The sequence below is a fragment of the Xenopus laevis genome, chromosome 5S (assembly GCF_017654675.1).
Source record: "Xenopus laevis strain J_2021 chromosome 5S, Xenopus_laevis_v10.1, whole genome shotgun sequence".
NCBI lineage: Eukaryota > Metazoa > Chordata > Amphibia > Anura > Pipidae > Xenopus > Xenopus laevis.
In genome coordinates, this window is record NC_054380.1 from 105,661,288 (window position 1) to 105,681,502 (window position 20,215).

The 20,215-nt window shown below is 37.3% G+C and overlaps 1 protein-coding gene across 2 annotated transcripts; it reads left to right on the forward strand.

The window, feature by feature from the left end:
* Window positions 1-2,819: 2,819 nt before the first annotated feature.
* On the forward strand, window positions 2,820-14,913 carry gpr87.S (G protein-coupled receptor 87 S homeolog). 2 transcript variants are annotated; one of them, XM_041564943.1, is made up of 3 exons: window positions 2,820-3,067; window positions 5,533-5,637; window positions 13,825-14,913. In XM_041564943.1, exons 2-3 carry the CDS (start codon window positions 5,577-5,579, stop codon window positions 14,850-14,852), a joined length of 1,089 nt encoding a protein of 362 aa, XP_041420877.1. In that variant the 5' UTR covers window positions 2,820-3,067; window positions 5,533-5,576; the 3' UTR covers window positions 14,853-14,913. The 2 variants fall into 2 exon arrangements, with proteins under 2 accessions (XP_041420877.1, XP_018121254.1); XM_018265765.2 differs by lacking the exon at window positions 2,820-3,067 and adding an exon at window positions 3,077-3,782.
* The last annotated feature ends 5,302 nt before the right edge of the window (window positions 14,914-20,215 follow it).

Genomic DNA, 20,215 nt, shown 5'->3' on the forward strand with positions numbered 1-20,215 from the left:
TTGCATAGGGTTGCCACCTTTCCCTGCTGGGAGCTCTGGGAGGGGGGCAAGCCAATGACATCACGGGGCGGGACAATGATGTTGTGGGCAGGACTGCGACATTGCATGGGTGGTTTGGTGGGCGGGGCTATGATGGCGTGGTTGTCGATTGGCCAATAGTCCACTTAATTACAGAGTAGAATGGAAAATGTTGATGAATTAACATAAATTTGTGAATTTTGTGTATTGATATGCAATTATTATTATAATTTTTAAATATCTTTAATTAGAAGGAAGGTGATTGTATTGTGAATAAATGGTTGACATGTAAAGATTACCTGTTGAAGTAATTTGGCAATGCAATGGCTGACCTTTCCCAAGTTCTTTTCCTGTTTGGTACACATTATTAACAATATTGTTTGTCATTTATCTAGAAATCAAGCAATCTAGTTAGACTGAAAGTGGAGAAGTTATTCATTAACCCTTTAAAGGCAGGCTTCATGGAGAAATGAAAAAAATTATTTTAGAATCACGATTGTCAGACCCTTTTGAACAAGGGTATCCACTGTGAATACCAAGATGATGCTGAATTATTTACAATATTATATATTAGTATTTTTGCTGATATACTTAAATGTATTCACTATTGACCCTTAAAGTCTTAAAGACTTTTTTCTTTCTTCTGGAATTATGTGGTATAAAGCTAGGAAAGATCCATGCATTTGCTGGGGTTGGTAAACTAGTAGATGTGGACTAAATATACATCTACCTGAGTCGGCAGCTGATAGCCCATGTATGGCCAGCATAAGAGAACAAAGCAACTCTTTCTCAGATGAGACTGAGCTGATGCAAATGACTATAAAATAGCAGATATGTGCATCTGTGCAGTTGTGTGTTTTATTGAAAAAAAAATAAAAGCAATGGGGTTTTACCCCATAAAAGAATTCCAAATATGATACTTTTTTTAATTTTACATATGTGTTGTACAGTAAAATCAAATGTACTTGCAGAAGGGCCCTGTGTCATGTGGTTCGCTTTATCAGTTCACTAAATGTAGTGACAGGAAACAGAGCAATGACTTGGTGTGCAAGGCGTGCAAAAAATAATGAGACGAAAGGTTGCTGATGGAGTGAAGAACCAAAGGAGGGGGAGTAATTTAAACTACAATCAGACAGAAGTACATGGCAAAAGAACCAGGGATTTAAAGAAAGTGGTTTTTAAGAAATTTAGGAAAATCATAATTAGGTATGCATTGAATCCAGGATTCGGCCTTTTTCAACAGGATTCGAATTCGCCGAATCCTTCTGCCTGACCGCACCGAGGGAAATCACATGACTTTTGTCACAAAACAAGGAAGCAAAAATGTTTTCCCCTTCCTACCCTTCGGTTCAGTATTCGACTGAATATTTCGCGAAGGATTCAGGGGTTCGGCTGGATCCAAAATAGTGGATTTGGTGCATCCCTAATTATAATGAAACAGTAATTATTTAAAAGTGAAAGCATTATTCTTTGTCTAATTTACACCTACCTCCCAAAATTTTAAAAACAAGTAGAGGCACAAAAGTTGTGCCACAGCAAAAATGTTTCGCCATGCCCATTTTATGGCCACACCCTCTAGTTATCATGTCCATTTTACAAAATTTGGCAAGTTATGAAAGTTTGAACAAATTTCTGGGAGTTTTAGTGCAATGTTTTATGTGTTATAACAGTTTTGCTAATAAAAGTGAATTGCCCTTTAAGCTGTGAGTCTCAGTTCTCCTAAGAGACCTGCTTATCTTAAATAGTTACAATTGTTATCTTAAATTGTGACAAAAGTATCGAAGTGCAGCTGCTGGTTGTTTTGGGCTCTTTCTGCCTAAAGGCCTCTTATTTTAATTAAGTATCAGAAACTTTGTATCTTTTTCTGGCTGTTCAGTGCAAGAGATCAAAGAGAAAGTCGGGACATTTCAGTGCCAAATCTGGGACTGCGAGCTGAGCTGTCAAAATCAGAACTGTCCCGCAGAAAACTGGACAGTTGGGAGGTATGTTTACAGTGTATATATTTACTTTAGACATACACATATTTTAGGGTCCCTTAATCATTTGCTCATTTCATTAATATACACAAAACTCTTGCCACTTTTACAGACAATGGCAAATGTGCACCTGGACAGTAACCCATGACACCAATCAGATGTTCACCTACATTGTTCTCCCTGAGGCTGGCTTCAAAAAGCTAATCACTGATTGGTTGCTATGGGTTTCTGCCCAGGTACAAATTTGCTCAGTGATCTATTTCACTAACTATGTGCCATTCATGTCTACTGCCCATTTAACTTCTCAGTTCTCAACAGCTCAACCCTGATCTGACCTCTCTAGTAATTACTTTACTCAGGTTGTTTTATTTATAGGTTGCCAGATAAATGATTGCCCAATTATTTCTCAATCACAGGAAGTATATTATTCAGGTTGGTGGTCATCTAAAGATCAGATAGTCAATAAAGGGTATTGCACTGACTCGATTTTTTTAGTATAATAAAGTGTATATATTCCAAAATGTTTCTTTCTAGAATCAATTTCTGGTTTCTTTCTAGAAAAAAAGTTAAAATTTACAATAGACTGAAACTTCAGATGACTTTTCAAAACCAATAATTCTACTAAAAATTAAACCAACATATATTGATGTCCCTGAAAAGAAATGTATTACATATAAAATAAAAGACAAGGACTTTCCACTTTCAGTTCCAAGCACACTACCATACTCATACCCACCCATCGTTCTGATGTAAAGCCTTTTGGCTTACCTATTAGTGCTTAATTCAACAGGAGATGTTCAGACTTGACGTGAATAATAATGTGCAGGTCTCCTTTACAGTTCCCAGTGAGTCACTGTCATTAATAGGAGATCTAGATTCTTTATGGATGAAATAGCTGAAACTCACCCAGCAGGTGCCCAGAGTGGTTTAATTCTACATCTTCTCACATAGCAATAACAGCAGATATATTTCATTAGGGTTTTCATCCGAGGCATCAGAGTCGAAAAGCTGTTTGCTTTGAGAAAGATCTCTTTTGGAAATGTAAGAAATGAACTATCGGTACTCCCTTGAAGGTATGGTAAAATGCATTTCTATACCATATGGTGACTGTATAGCAACATACTGCTTATAGTGTCAGTAAAGTACTATATATATTCCAAATGATGTACAGTTCTTTATAATCTTCTGGTGTCTCAAAAGTGAGCTGTTTTGTTGCAGAAAATAACTAACCAGTGGGAACTTTGCACAATGCATCATTCACACTGATTTCTGCAAATTAATTTCACCGTACCTAATTCCTTTCTGCCTCTTAAAGTGATAAGCAGGAATGAGAAATATTGTACCTCTACTAGTTTTAATACAAGCACAACAACCATGTAGCAGTGGATAGTATTTAAAAAAAATGCCTCTATTACCAGCCTTCCGCTGCAAATTGCTGTCAAACTGTAGAGCTGTTTATAATATTTGATTTAATCTTCAGTAACGACTATATGTCTCTGACAACAATGTAATTATCCTGTAGTGGTAGTTTAAACCAGCTATTATCTTTCAAATACATGAGACGAGTCTTGTAGGCGAGTACTTAATTTAAACATACCCTGCCGGCTTCATGTTGAAACCTGTCGCTTTAAACCTGCTGAAATCACAAATGGCACGTTACTTGCAAACAACAGAGGTAAGACATGTGCTTCACTCGATACACAATGCTGTTTTAAAACTTACAAGAGCATAAAGGCTATTTCTATGATCGGTACATCACCACTGAGAGACTCCATGCAAAAGGTGAAGGTAAGTGTTGATTTTCAAAATTCTATTAATATTTTGTAATTGCCATAGAGGTTGTGCTAATGCTGCTCACTGCTACCCCTGCTCTATTCCATTGCAGAATGCTGACAATGTCCACTGTGTACTCTCATCCTTGCTTACACATTTCTCATTGAAAACAGTACAATAGAAGACATCGAGAACCCAGACTTTCTGGTTCCTTTGAGTCTACAAGTTTTCAATCGCTGCTACCATGAAATGCCATGTAAAAGCAGGTCTCGGGGCATTTTTTCAAGACAAACAACCCTTATAAAATGAAACACTTGACTATTACAATTGGAAACAAAATCCCATAGGTAGAAGATAAAACTGTGCCCAGTAATTAGAAGAAACATGAATGCAAACTTTTTTGAAAAGATAATATTAATTTGGAGAGAACTTTTGGGTGCATATGATAATCTTTTAGTACAGGTACTATAGCTGTTATGATTGTTGCTACTAGATGACAGCGAGAAATGCCGGTAATCACGAATGGTTATGGGGTGACACAAAGGTTCCCATTGCAGGGCCCCTTGCAAACCCCAAGTTTCTGTTTGGCCATGGTACTTTTTAACATTTGTCACAATCAGGAGTATCGTTGATCAATGTATTATATAACACCACAACACCACCCAGTTAATTGGCTAATCAATCTTGATGGGTCAGATGCAAATCTTAATTTTCAATTGCTTTAAAGCTGCTTCCTTGTCATTCCTGTTTTTTTACAACATGGCATTTAACTGCATTGTCTGCTCTAATCTGTAGATGCAGAGTGTTATGTAATAAAGGCACTACGTTTGCATGGGTATAGTAACCTGTAGCAACCAATCAGGAGGTAGCTGCTCTTTAAAAAGCAAATATTTTATTGGCTGCTATGGGTTACTGCTCCAGGGCAGACTTAGTGCCTTTCATCACATATGGAGGTTAGTTTACTACTAGTCATTGCTACACATGCACCAGTTTTATTTTTAATAAAATCTGATCAACTTTAATTCAAGGTTATGGTATCTTGTGTATTTACAGCCCCTCCCCCCCCCATCCTCGTAGGTCTCCTTATGGTATGATCACATCAAAATGTATAAGACAAATCTGAATTCAACTGACCGAGAAATGTGCATGCCCCTGTGGTCAGAACAATGCAATTTTAAGCAACCACATATGTGTGTGTAGAACTTAAAGCTTATAATAACCCTTGACCCTGTATGGTCAGCTTTAGAAAGTCCCAACACATTTTTATCACTAGTTTCAGAAAAGAAAAAGGCAGAAAAACATTTACATAATGTGATCCAAAGCAATTGTTAAAGGAAAAACACTGCAAGGATTCTCCATAATATCAATTAATTAATCATTTTTATGTTTTTCTTTTGATAATTTCAATTGCTGTATGTTTTTTATGTTCTTGTGGTACAGACAGTGTCTACTGCTTAAGAAATCAAATTGATATTTTTGCATTTTTTTTTTGTGGTCAAGACAAAACCTAATGAAAAAGCAGGATGGGGGAAATAATCCCCAAACAGACACTAATAGTATTTAACTGAAATAAAACAATACCATAACAGCAGATTGATATTCCGCTATTACCATTAACAAAACTTGCAACAGCTCTTGGGTCCATAATCACTGTCAATGGGCAAAGGAATAATATGCCTGGGATGAATGATGATAGCTAAAAATGACTGAACTTCAAGCATGTAATGGCTTATTTTTCTTCTTCTTATTTATATATATTTTCCAGGGCTGAAAAATATAGACAGAGTTCAAGAAAGTTCTTAGTTCTGCATGCTCAAGCAGGAACTGCAGACAAGAGACATGGAGTTAGCCCTGCAGGTGAAATCACCAGGTAAATCACGCAATTTAGTATACATTTCTCTGTTTAGTAGAACTGGGAACAGATTATAAACTGGCATTGATAAAACTCTGTAAATAAATGTTGCCCTTTATTATGTTCACTATAATACTTGACTAAAAGCTAACAAACGTTAAACTTCAAAACATGCTAGTACATAACTTTTTCTAATAAAGATTAATCAGTGGAATTGAGATGAAGGAATAGGGTTATTTATCAACACTGGGCAAATTTGCCAATGGGCAATAACCCATGGCAACCAATTCATTGTTCTACTTGCAGCTGGCTTTAAAAAGCTAATCTCTGATTGGTTGATATGGGTAACTGCCCATGGGCAAATATGCCCAGTGCTGATAAATGAGCCCCACTGTATCACTATATATGCAGGGGTGTAAACCACAGAGGAAGCTGACCCTGTTGATACAGGGGGGGGTGCTCAGGAGTGTAAGGGGCCCTGTGAGGTCTTAAAGAATGAGCAATATTAACTTATTTTAGTAGAAAAGGTCACCCTATCAATATTTTGGGGCCCTAAATTAAATTTGCTGTGGGGCCCAGTGACATCTAGTTACTCCACTGTATATATGATTTCAGTTCAGTTTTTCCCATGTAGGCATTGCAATGAAATCCAGCCATTTTCACATTTAATTTGCTAACTAGCAAATGTGCCACCTACACTCCCTATTAGTCTAACACAGAAACACCCATATGGGTTGCAACATGACCAGAACTATTTCATCTGAATGAAAGATTACGACAGCCTGAATGACTTGAAATGTAGCTGTTCCTTCTGTGCACCAACTTCCTTAAATCAAATATTAATCCACTTGTTAATGTTAATCCACTTGCCCTTAAACACTTCCTGCTTTCATATATTATTTCAGTTTGTATTTGATCATAGATCTGAGAGAATTACTTTGCATGGAATAATGCATTTGCCTTTTCTGAGTCTAATGTGCTATATGAATGCTATCAATTGGGTGGCAGACATAAAGGAATAACTACAGAAGCGAACATAGTCATTAACAACACATAATTTCAAAGGAATGCAATACCCTCAGAAACAATAAAATAATAATCACATTAGGGGGAATGTAATTCAAAATCGCAAGTTTTATTTAAACTGCGAATGTGGCATTGTAAAATCACTCGCAGGCAAATATTACATCGCTAAGCAAAGGTTAGAGTTAACACCTGCTCTGGAGTTTTGTTAAATATTTCATTGCATAAAAACGCTTTGCAATGGCAACATTTTATTACATACACAGCGAATGTTCGCAAAAGCCTCCTTCCCTTTACAGCCAGCACAATGAGAAGCCTATGCAGGGAGGCTTCTAAATAAAAGCATTTTTAAATGGTATCCCTCTCCTTAAACTACAGTACATACTGTACCATGGAAATCTATGGAATGGGGTAGAAATAATGTAAATAGTTCTCACAGTCACATCTACAGATGAATCTTTTTTTATTTCTTAAAAGGTATAATCTATAGATGGGACTACGACAAAAACTATAGCTCAATGGGTCGCATTTGCAGCTATAGATTAAATACCTACTATATGAACACCACCCACAAATGAACACTAAAACTTAGACTTTAACTTCAAGTAAAGGCTTGCAGAGATAAGTGCAGGCTGTAATGTATCTCAAGTTCAAATAGGTTAGGCCATTTCATAATTCAGGTTCACAGAATGGAAGATGACTATATGGAGAGGCAGGAGAAAAAACAGACAACGTACATATACGGAGAACAAAATTTGTGTGATCTGTGTCAACTTAGTGATTTCTAAGTTGACATGCAGCAAAATTCTCTGGATTGCTCACCATTTAATGAATGACTTTGTCTGACCTGTGAATGCACCCCCAAGTTAATACATTACATTACTAGGTTATTGCCCTTGAATTGAATAAAGGGCAATTCCAAGTGTTTGTTAGCCACTGAGCTGGAAATTGTCGGGGCAATAAAACAGCTTACTTTACAGAATTGTTGAAATTGCTGTGGTGTTGGTAAAAAATATTAATAATAGTAATGATTTCCAAATGGATTTATTGGATTTGGCCAAACTAAATTGTGTGTGCCATGTGAGATGTGTATGGGATAACCTACCACTGTGGAAACATAGGAGACAGAGTCAGTAAACGAAAGAAGGAAATATGATGAGAAGGAAATGTTAGTGCAAAATGAGTAAAGCAAATGTTCTACAGAGTGACAGAGGGCATGGGAAACAAGGCTATCTAGCATGAAAAGATGTGTTAACAAAGGGACAAACAGGAAAAATAGTAAAAGGCAGGCAGAAAACAAGTGCTTGATTAAGATGCTGTCCTTTGCCCACACCCCAGAGTATCCAATAAACTTGCCTTCTTCTGCTTGATCCTTCCTCCTTCACCAGGCTCTTCAGTCTGACCTATTGAGATATATGCACTGAAATGATAAATATGTTGCACAAGTCAGAGCCTCAGACACAAATTTCCAGAGTCATACAGGCTGCTGACCCAGCTTTTACATTACTACATTACTAACTGAAACCCTGTTTGCTATAGCTAGTTTTACTTACAGTGTGGCCTTTTAGGTTAGAAACGTCAACTATAAAGTGCCTCCTCAACAAATGTACAAATAAGAAAAGGAGATAGAGGTAAAAAATAGAAAGGTAGTATTGATATTGAGAAAAGAGTGAAATGAGAAAGTGTCAGGGAACTGGAAAAATAAGATGAAACACATGAGGAAAAAATGAAAGAGCAGACTAAAGACTATAAGAATATCAAAGTGAGTAAAATTGGGCCTCCTTTTATCTGTCAGAAGAATGGTCATGCTTGGGTCCTTGCTAAGGTAAGTTGGGTAGGTTGGGAAGGTTGGGAAGAGGTGCAGAATCCGAGTAGCTAAGACTTTGTTTTTCAGCCTTCACCTTCATTATGTTTTAACTAAGGATGGGAAATTGTGTGAGTTTGATGAAGTGTACCACTGGGACATGTTGGGATTCAACAGCAAAGTTGAATTCCTTGGCTAAGAGTTCATCTACTTATTTTAATTGTTCTGGAGTGTTTTGTGATCAACTTTTTGGTTCGTTTTTTTGTTCTTTTGACCATGCTGGTTCATGACAGTAAAGTGGTGAACATGTTCATTTCCTTTCCTTTTCTGTGTTGGTGAAGTTCTCTGTTAATTCAGCAATTCTACAGAAATGATAATGCCAAACTCTGTATTGCTTAGATATCTTTCAATATTACAATATCAATCGTGAAGTGGATATGCCTAACATGTTCCTTCATCGGTTGTTCTTGGTCCTTCTGCATGATATTCTTGGCCTTATGATTTTTTTACTGTGGAACACAGATGTAAGATGCAAGGTGTGAGCCCCAATTTCACATGGTTACTTTAATACCCAAATTTACTGGCCATTCTTTCTTGTCTGTTAGTGGCCAGTCTTAAACATCTGGAATTGGTGGAACAATTAACACCAGTATCATTGGGCTGTGTGGCACTATGGTGATTGATTATGTTAATTGCATTCCCACTTACATACAACTTGTCTTCTCTGATGGTGACTGGATTATAGTTAAAGTTAATAGCTGGAAATTGCTTAGGTGACAAAGAATTCTGGATTGTTTTGTCTGGCATTTCCCTATGCTAAGGCCATACTACACGGATCTTGGCCTGGGAAAAAATCTGAAGCTGCTATTCTGCTGTGCTTTCTGCACCCGGAACCATTACCTCCTCTCGGTGCAAGCAGATAGATTGGATAATTGAGCCGAGATTTAACATTTCACTCCAAAATCCACCGCGCCTGTCTTCATCTGAGCGGAGAGAATGATTCTGGGCCCAGGCAGTGAAGCAGAATAGGAGCAGCCTTTGTTTTTGCCTTTTATCTACAACTGAGTTTTTTTTTTAAATCAACTTATTATCGAGAAAAAATCATGAACCTTTTTTTTGTCACTTAACACTACTGAACTTAAGTAGTTGCTTGGAGGTGTGGTAAAAAGTCTAGTTGCTTTTGACTTACTACTACATGACTTAGGGGAGGGCATTGTAAGTAATGTATCAGTGTTTGCAGATGACAAAAAACTATCCAGCTCAATTAATTCCATCCAGGATGTGGCATCCTTGCAACAGGATCTTGACAAACTGGCAATCTGGGCAGCTAAGTGGCAAATGAGATTCAATGTTGATAAATGTAAATTTTATGCACCTGGGATGTAAAAATATCCAAGCCACTTATACCCTTAATGGGACTGCTTTAGACACATACATTATGGAAAAGGACCTTGGAGTCCTTGTAGATGATAAACTTGGCTGTAGCAAGCAATGCCAGTCAGCAGCATCAAGGGCAAGTAAGGTCTTGAGCTGTATTAAAAGGGGCATTGATTCACGGGAGGAGGGGATCATTTTTCCACTGTATAGAGCATTGGTAAGGCCCAATCTAGAATATGCTGTACCGTTTTGGTCTCCATCACTCAAACAGGAAATTATTTAATTAGAGATGGTCCAGAGAAGGTATGGAAAACCTTAGCTAAGTTGGGGATGTTCATGCTGGAGAAGAGGCGGTTAAGGGGTGAAATGATAACTTTGTAAAAATACATAACGGGATCATATAATAATCCCGTTATGTATCCCATGTCATTATTCAGAAGGGTTTTTTTTACACTGAGAGCTGTGAAGATGTGGAATTCTCTCCCTGAATCAGTTGTACAGCCTGATACATCAGATAGCTTTAAGAAGGGGTTAGATGTTTTTTTAGCAAGTGAGGGAATACGGGGCTATGGAAGATAGCTCATACTTCAAGTTGATCCAGGAACTGGTCTGATTGCCAACATGGAGTCAGGAATTAATTTTTTCCCCTTCAATTGGGCTTCAAATGGTTTTTTTTTCCTTCCTCTGGATCAACTAGCAGTTAGGCAGGTTAGATATAGACTTAAAGCGGACCAGTCACCCAGGGGCGATCCTGGCCACTCCGCCGCCCCCGGAAATTCGCTCTTAAAGTACCAGGAGCAGCATTTTTGCTGCCCCTGGTACCTAGTGGGACGCTGCCGCCTGAGGCGACAGCCTCAACTCGCCTCATTGGCAAAGCACCCCTGCAGTCACCCAAAAAAATTATTCAAAATCCTATTTTATCACATTAGTCAGGCAAAATGAACTTTAATTACACTATATAAATTATTTGAATCTTGTTTCCTTCAGTCTGGGAATTCAATATTTGATTGACAGCTGAGATTTTTAAATGAGCTTACAAAAGCTATGAATGCTTTATTAAAAAATAGAAATTTGATTTCATGTTTAATTTGAAAAGGACTTTTATTATACAGATTTTTGTGTCTGGGTGACAGGTCCACTTTAATGGATGTATGTATTTTTTCAACCTAACTTACAATGTTACTATGTATGTTAAATAATTATAGAAAGAAGGGGCCCAACACACACCAAAAAGCTTTTCCCCCTTCTTTCTGGAGTAACGTGACCAGGCATTTGGGAGTTGCACCACCTCCAGTTAGAATAGAGAGTAAAAATATTTGGAGTGCTCCTTAACCATTTATGAAGGGTTTACTACTACATAGATCATAACCTGGAAAATTTAAACCTTTATAGACACAATACCGTGAATTTCAAAATCCAGACAGTAGGAGTTATTTCTTCATCTGACCAGATATTATGGTAACTACCTTTTGAAATGAAATAAACTTGAGGCCTGCCATAACTAGACAAATGCTGCAATATTTCCTGTCTAGCGGGGAAATACTGTATCAAACAACATCGCAAATAATCCTGGGTGCTGGGCAATTGTATCTCAAAGTCAGCATAGTATAACTAGAACTAAAAACAAAAGTTGCACTAAAAAGCCTATTACTGCTGTAGTCTTGGTAATTTTTCCCATAGAGTCTAGAACACAGCCATGTTGCACCTGGTGTATCATCTACTGCTGGTTCTTAACAGAGAATGTAGAATCATTATACTGGTATTGTCTTTCCCATAGACAAATATCAATGTTTGATGCTGATTATAAGCACTTTTTATAACTACACTAAGGCATGAGATTAATCGTATTGAGTATTTATTGACATAAAACTGCAGAATGCTTGGTCAGTGTGTGTGTGTGTGTATGTATACACAACACACAACACATTGGGGCAGATTTACTAAAGGGCGAAGTGGCTAACACTAGCAACTTTTCGCCAGAAATCACATCTGCAGGGACATTGCAAATTCACTAACAAGCGTAGATGACAATTCGCTAGGGAAAGAGACCGTCGCTAGCGTTCGCGATCGCCAGATGACTTTTCGCTCAGGCAAATAGTCGTTGCTCCGCAAATTCACTAAAGTGCGGATTTTACTTTACATTACCTCTTTCGCCAGAGTTGACTTTGCCACCTTAGACCAGGCAAACTGCAAAATGAAGCTAGAGCTTCCTCAATCTTCTGTCACTTACATCATATCCTGTCTGCCGAAAATGCATTAAAGTTTATAAAAACGCTGGCGACTTTTCCTTTTGCATGCAAAAGTCCTAACTTGAATTTTTTTGGGTTAACATTTTCCCCAGACATTTGAGGGCCATGGAACATTCATTTTACAGTGGGCTCATGTCTAGGACATTATCTCATCTCTTTTGTCTTTATTAAGGTTCCTTGGACATTTGTAATAAAAAGTGGCCACTTCAAGCATTTGCACCAACATCTCTATTGACCTAAGCGTAAGATCACTAGCGACTTTTCGCTAGGCATAAACAAACGCTAGCAAATCTTCACTATGAAATGCTTGCTCTGAAGAAGTATCGCTAGCAAAAATTTGCAAGCGTTTGGTGCCCAGGACACCACTTTTCTTTTTAGTGAATTAGCGTAGTGGTAATAAATTTGTGCCTGGCGAAATGGTGTGAAGTGTGCTAAGTGGTCGCTGGTGACAATTTGCCCTTTAGTAAATCTGTCCTATTGTGTTTTAGAAGAAAATAATATGATTTAATAGGTTGTAGCCAATTAGTTACCATCCCCCATGGGAAAATCACTATAAAATGTCTTAACAAGCAATTGGGTAAGCCCCCATCTAAGGTTTCCTCTTTGTGGACAGAGCCTTGCATGTACATTTCTCTACTGAAACTGTTAGAATGATGGGGCAAGAATGGACTTACAGTATCTATGGTTTAGCTAGAGATGGTAACCAGACATACTATTAAACATATTCCATTTAACTTCATTTGATTGCTATAGTCAAAAAAGCATTTCTTACAGGGATAGTTCGTTGATGTGGATTTATAGTTGCTCGAGTCTAGATATTAACTCAATTCACTTCCCTATACCAAGCAACTTTGCAATTCACTTTCATTATTTATTTTGTATAGTTTCTCTTCTGATTCTGACCAGCTTTTAAATGGGGGTCACTGACCCCAACAGTCAAAAATTATTGCTCTGTGAGGCTAAAATTGTATTGCCATTGTTACATTTATTACTTTTCTTTCTATGCAGGCCTTCTGCTATTCATATTCCCATCTGTCATTCAAACCACTCTCTGAGTGCTACGATGTATAAGACACAAGCAATGAGATTGCTTCTATAAGCAATTGGTCTTCATTTTTTTATAGTTTTTTATGTATTTAGCTTTTTGTTTAGCAGCTCCCCAAATTGGCAATTCAGCAATGGTTGCTAGTGTCCGATTTACCATAGTAACCAGGCAATGGTTTTAAGGAAGATGAATATGAGAGGGCCTAAATAGAAAGATAAGTAATAAAAATAAAAAAAGTAAAAAAATAATGAAAAAAAATAAGTAGAATAAAAAATTAAATTAAAAATAAGCTATTCTATAACGTACTAAACCTAAATTTAAAGGCAAACAATCCCTTTTAAAAGTCATGCCGATATTACTGGTTTGGAAGCAGCTCAGTTTCAGAAAGCTCCATTGGTTCATGTAACCAGTTCAAGCATGTAAACAGGCTTTATTGGCATGGCATTTATGAAAATAATACAGCACAGGAAAAGTAAACTGAACATATGTAGTAGACCTTTAAACTAATAAAGTAAAATGTATTTGGGTGTGTATTGCAACAAACAGATCGGTATCTATTAGGTGTGAAACTAAGGGACAATAAAGCAGGGTGGGACATTCAATTTATAATTTCAGTGCAGTTCAGTGTAAGCGTCAAACGTTCCATATTAAATATTCTCAGCAGTAAAAACCAGCAATGTGATAAATTCTTATTACATTTTTTGCAGAGGAAAAGCCAGATGAACATCACATGAACCTAACAAGGCCGAGAGGAAACTCTACAGCTTTCAGTGAACTTATGACAATCATCTTTCCCGTGTTATACCTTGTGATATTTCTGGGAAGCGTCATGTTGAACGGCCTTGCTGTATGGATTTTTTTCCACATCAGGAACAAAACCAGTTTTATTGTCTATCTAAAGAATATTGTGGTAGCTGATCTTTTAATGACAGTCTCATTTCCATTTAAGATGATACAAACCTCTGGAATTGGACCCTGGAATTTCAATGTCTACCACTGCCGATACAGCAGCATTTTGTTCTACACAAGCATGTACATCAGCATTATATTCCTTGGACTTATCAGTACTGACCGATACCTCAAAGTGGTAAAACCGTTTGGGAGTTCCAAAATGTACAGCATTAAGTTTACAAAGGTCGTGTCTTTGATGGTTTGGTTGGTGATGTCCTTAATGGCCATTCCCAATGTCATATTCACGAATGAACAACCAACCACAGACAACATTGATGACTGCATATACCTAAAAAGTTCTTTTGGGGCCAAGTGGCATGAAGCAGTGGCTTATATTGATACTTGCCTATTTTTCATTGTGACGATAGTTTTAATTGTATGTTACATTTCAATATCCAGACACATCCAAAAATCCAGCAAGCCCTTTGTCAGTTGTTCAAGCCGGACTCGGAGGCACAACCAAAGCATTCGGGTAGTAGTGGCCGTGTTTTTTATTTGCTTTCTGCCCTATCACTTGTGTGGATTGCCCTTTATCTTCAGTGGCTTGAACAAAATTCTGGATAAGGGAGTATACACCGTTTTACTTTACTGCAAGGAATTCACTCTCTTTCTCTCAGCCTGCAACGTGTGTTTGGATCCTATAATATATTTCTTTATGTGCCGATCCTTCTCACAGAGGCTGTTTAACCGATCCGGTTTGAGATCAAGAAGTGAGAGCGTCAGATCTCTGCAAAGTGTAAAAAAATCTGAAGTGCGTATATACTGTGAATATGCAGAAGTGTAAATAAAGCCGGGGAGGTAAATATCACATGTAAATATGTTTCAATAAAACAATTTTATTTTCATATTGTGTGTGTTTAAAATGGGGATGAGCAGGATTCACTCAAATTATACAGAGTATATGCAACGGTGTTAATACCAAACAATGTGAAATAATGCTTTCTTTATATAAGGGATCTCCTCCAGCCCAAATATGTCTGCCAAAGACAATGTTAAAGCCTTCAGGACGCACAGTATATTCATTTATTTGCATGACAACATACATCAGAATTGCAATCCCTACATGGAAAAAAAAGGTAACACACTAAACTTTTTTATGACAATTTTAATAATGGGCTTTGCTGTACTCCAGACAATTCTAAATTCGATTTTTGCTTTAAGGTTTCATTTGCTCTTTGCTTTAAGGTTTCATTTGCTCTTCAATGTAACACACGTAAACATGTTCAAAAGTAATTATACAATAACCTGTCTGATATATTGTGCTAGATTGTGAGCAAGCCTTGTTTCCCTGCACTTAAAGGGCATGTGAAGTCAAAAAAAATTTTTACTTTCTTTAATGAAAAAGAAGCCTATCTCCAATATACTTTAATTAAAAAATGTGTACCGTTTTTATAAGAAACCTGACTGTATGCAGTGAAATTCTCCCTTCATTTACTGCTGTGGATAGGAATTGTCAGATGGTCCCTAACTGCTGAGCAGGGAAACAATCATACTTATGAACAGCAGGGGGAGCCCCCGCCTTACTTCCCAGCCATGCAGAACTCAAGCAGCTTTGTTTATGACGATCCCTAAGCAGCCCAGACCACACTGAGCATGTGCACAGCATGTGTCTTGCAAAGATGTTTAACAAAGTTACAAGATGGTGACCCCCTGTAGCCAACTTTGAAAGCATAAATTATTTGTTTGATTAGGCTTGTGGTGCAGTAAGTTCATGTTTATATTTAGTATACAAAATACAGCATTTCTAGCCTTATTCTATTTTAGACTTTACATGCCCTTTAAGGTTAGCTGTACAATCAGTCATGCTCGGCTCTGCACACAACACTACAGAAGTAAGAAATAAATGAAATGCACAATCAAGTTTAAAAGGGTTATTGGTCAAATCAGTGTAGGAAATGCCCTGTGGTTACTGCCAGGAAGAAACATGAATAAGGTTTATCTAGCACTTTAATTGTCAAAAATCATATATGAAATTCACAATCATTTACTTTAAGATAGACAGTACTCTAAGTGCAAAAAATTAATTTGCACAGGATGCTTTGAGACAAATTTCAGCAGGTTTCTTGGCTTTCCATGGCACCTCCTTTTCTTCATGTGTTCAATATTTAGGGGCAGATTTACAAAGGATTGAATATCGAGGGTTAATTTACCCTCGATATTCGACTGCCGAATGTAAATCCTTCGACTTCGAATATCGAAGTCGAAGGATTTACCGCAAAAAGTTCAATCGTTCGATTCGAAGGATTTTAATCCATCAAACGAACGATTTTTCTTCGACCTAAAAATTGTTACAAAGCCTATGGGGACCTTCCCCATAGGCTAACATGGCACCTCGGTAGGTTTTAGGTGGCGAACTAGGGGGTCAAAGTTTTTTTTACAGAGACAGTACTTCAGCTATCGAATGGTCAAATAGTCAAACAATTTTTAGTTCGAAACGTTTGATTCGAAGTCGTCGAGGTTGAAGTAGCCAATCTGATGGTCGAAGTAGCCAAAAAAATCATTCGAAAATCCAATTCTCTCTTTCATTCCACTTTATTACACATAATTTAATTTATAGACTTATTTGTTTTGAGTTCTTTGTATGTGTGCATTACTTGGTTATTACCAAAACCTGGTGTAAATTTCATGTCAATAGCCCCATTAGAAATATATTTATTGAGAAAAAATTTTATGTGTTCAATACTTATTTTTCCCATATAAACAGGTATGGGATTCTATATCCAGAAATCCGTTATGCAGAAAGCTCCAAATTACAGAAAGGCCATTTTCCATAGGCTCCATTTAATCTAAATAATCATACTTTTTTAAATGTCTAATGGGGTAATGTAATAAAAGGTACTAAGTTTGCCCAGTGGGCAATTATCCACAGAAACCAATCAGCAGATATACAGTAATTAACTAGTCATCTGTTTAAATGCAAGCATCTTATTGGTTGCCCTGGGTCACTGCTCCTGGGCAAACTTGGTGCCTTATATTACATAGAGGGGTAAAAGTCTAAACAAAATCAAGCAGCAATTAGAATTGTACAACTTTTTCGTTTTTCAAGTTTTTGATTTCTCTAAAAATTACGATTTTTTTTTTTTACCTGTTTTTTTTTTTACTGGGACTTTTTTAAAAATAATAAACTTTTAATACATCATACATCAAGAACACATTCCTTTAATAAACATACAAACATATGACAATCCCCATGGGCAAGTTATCATATGAATTATGTGTGTAGTAGTGCATGTCATATGTTATTTAATTTAAATGTTTTTAAAACATGTTTCTATATGAAATACAATGTGGGCATTTTTGATTGTGGTTTCTGATAACATCTAACGGGATCTGTTAAAATCAATAAATTATGTAAATTCCTTCCCCCATAAGTGGAGGCTTAAGCGTAAAACTACACGGACGATTTCCCTGTGATTGTGCGGAATCTGACGTGCTCCGCCAAAATGCAGACGTCAAGTGGGATGCGACGGAAAACAAGGTAAGTTACAGCAACGTTGGATGGCGTCACAGCGTTCGTCCGACGCATGTCGCATCAGATGAACTCTTCGACACCATCCGACATTTGTATTTCTTACCTTGTTTTCCGTCACATCTGACTTGACGCCTGCGTTTTGTCACGTTGAATCCGGCACAATCGCAGGGAAATCGTCTGTGTAGTTCTACCCTTAGGGTAGAACTACACAATCGTTTTTCCATCAGATTTTGTGGGTCAGATTTTATCTGATCCTTCATGCAACACCACGCTACGCCCCACAACATCACGCAACAGCACAAGCTTTTGTAGGATGCTGCAAAATCTGATGCCCCTAGGCTAGAATGTAAGTCGGATCAGATAAGTTGGATGGAATCTTTAGTTCATGTGTTTACATCCGACTATCTATATATTTCAGGGCAGGACTTGACGATGTGATTGGAGCCGACTCGTCGCAATGCGACTAAACGCATGCGACGTGCCGGATGTTTTAAAGAAAACAGAAGTGAAGGAGATATCGCAGGTAACAACTACATTTATCCGACTGTCGGGTTGAAAACGCAGTGTTTTCTACAGATGTGACTTTTTTCATACACATTTAGAGAAAACGTGATGCTGGTTTCCCATGTAATAAACACTGCTACAGTCAAAGCAAACAGTGAAATGTTCTTCCCTATTAATGGACATACTCAAGAATTCTCAGGTAGCACCTCTAAATCCATTCAGAAATTTGCAACTTCAATTGTATTTATTATGAGCAACTGAATGTGAGTATTGTAAGTGCCCTCCTCATATAAATTTTCATCTTAACTCATTACTCCTTGTTCAATAAATAATTAAAAAAAACTGTAAATAAGGCTTATTTTCATCATCCTTAGTGAACTGTGCAATTCAGATAAAACTGAAAGAATTTCAAATCCATGGCAGCCACTGGTTAAACACAGGTATAGGACCTGTTATACAGAATTTTCGGGGGCCTGGGGTTTTCTGGATAACAGATCTGGATCTTCATACCGTGGGGCAAATTCACTAAAGGACAAAGCGCCTAATGCTAGCGTTAATTCGCTAGCGTAAATTTGCTAGCGTAGCGCATTTTAGTTAATTCGCAGATTCACTAACGGAGACTGGCATAAATTCGCTAGTGTTACTTCGCTCCCTTACGCCTGGTGAATTTGCGCAACGGACGTAACTACGCAAATTCACTGACGCGCACATTTTTCTGAACGCTACCTTTTACGCCAGACTTCCGTCACCACCTCAGACCAGGCGAAGTTCAATAGAGTAGATAGGGATTGCTTAAAAAAAAAAGCTAAAAAATTTTCTAAGTCCCAAAAAACGCTGGCATTTTTTTTTTTATGGGTGATAGGCTGAAAAAGATTGAAAAAATTTTTTGGGGCTACCCTCCTTCCCCCCTACATTTCCTAACTCATGGCACCTTAACTATACAGTGGGCACATGTGTAGGGCAAAATAAAAATTGTATTTGCTGTTTTGAAGGTTTCCCAGGCTTGTGTAGTGATGCTACATATACCTCCATTGTAACTTCAATTTGGCGCCGTATGCAAATTAAGCATCGCTAGCGTAACTTCGCTTTGCTTGGCGAATTAACGCTAGCGCAACTTCGCAACCTTACGCTTCCCCTGAGCGAACTTCTGATTTTAGTTAATTTGCGTAGCGCTGGCAAAAATACGCCTAGCGAAGTGCGGCGAAGCGGACGCTGGCGCAACTATGAATCTTAGTGAATTTGCCCCCTTAAGGCTTCTATAAAATCATGTAAGCATTAAATAAACCCAATAGGCTGGTTTTGCTTCCAATAAGAATTACTAATATTTCAGTTTGGGTCAAGTACAAGGTACTGTTTTATTATTACAGAGAAAAAGGAAATCATTTTTACAAATTTAGATTATTTAGATAAAATGGAATCTATGGGAGAGGCCCTTTCCATAATTTGGATCTTTCTGGATAACGGATCTGCATAACGGATCCAATACCTGTATATGCTGACATCTGCAAAATTTATTGAAAATTCAGGAATCAAGTCTCATATTGTACATAAGAGAAACTTTGCAAATCGCCTGCGACAGACAATTCATTTCAAATATTTCCAGTGCAGAAAGTAAACTATCAATGCTGAGCTGCTGTGTTCACACACAAACTAAAGGCATCAATTCTAGGGTACATCAGCCAATGAATAGTCTAATGTATTTTGTTGACTGATTTCAAACATAAAATTATCAGTGTGTAATGCACAAGAGCCATGAATATCCTATAAATATCTTTATAAATGGTGCTTAATGATGTCATCAGTATAATCAGTGCATAGTGATGTAATTTGTGTCACACAAATATCTGAAGCCTGTGTATTAGAAAAAAATAATATACCCTCTATGATAAAATATGAGAATATTAGAAGTCAGCTTTTTTTTTATGTATGATATACATGAGATAAAAACTGCACACTAATAGGGGAAATTCCATAGTTAGTGGAATTGATGACAGAGTCTGAAAGAGAATATGACTTCTGGCCATTACATCACAAACGTAAGACTTAAAGGGGAAGTCCACCCAAAAATGTTTCTCTTTTGCATAATGAAAGAAAATGTAATTCTAAGCCAGTTTTCAGTATATATTAAACCTTTTCATTGATTTAAATGTTATTTGTAAATTACATGGCAA

What these genes read in the sequence shown, in the direction of transcription:
- gpr87.S (XM_041564943.1), top strand. Translation starts at nt 5,577, where the DNA reads ATGCTCAAGCAGGAACTGCAGACAAGAGACATGGAGTTAGCCCTGCAG. An exon ending in CCTGCAGGTGAAATCACCAG is followed by an intron (nt 5,638 to 13,824) that starts GTAAATCACGCA and finishes CATTTTTTGCAG; the next exon opens with AGGAAAAGCCAGATGAACAT.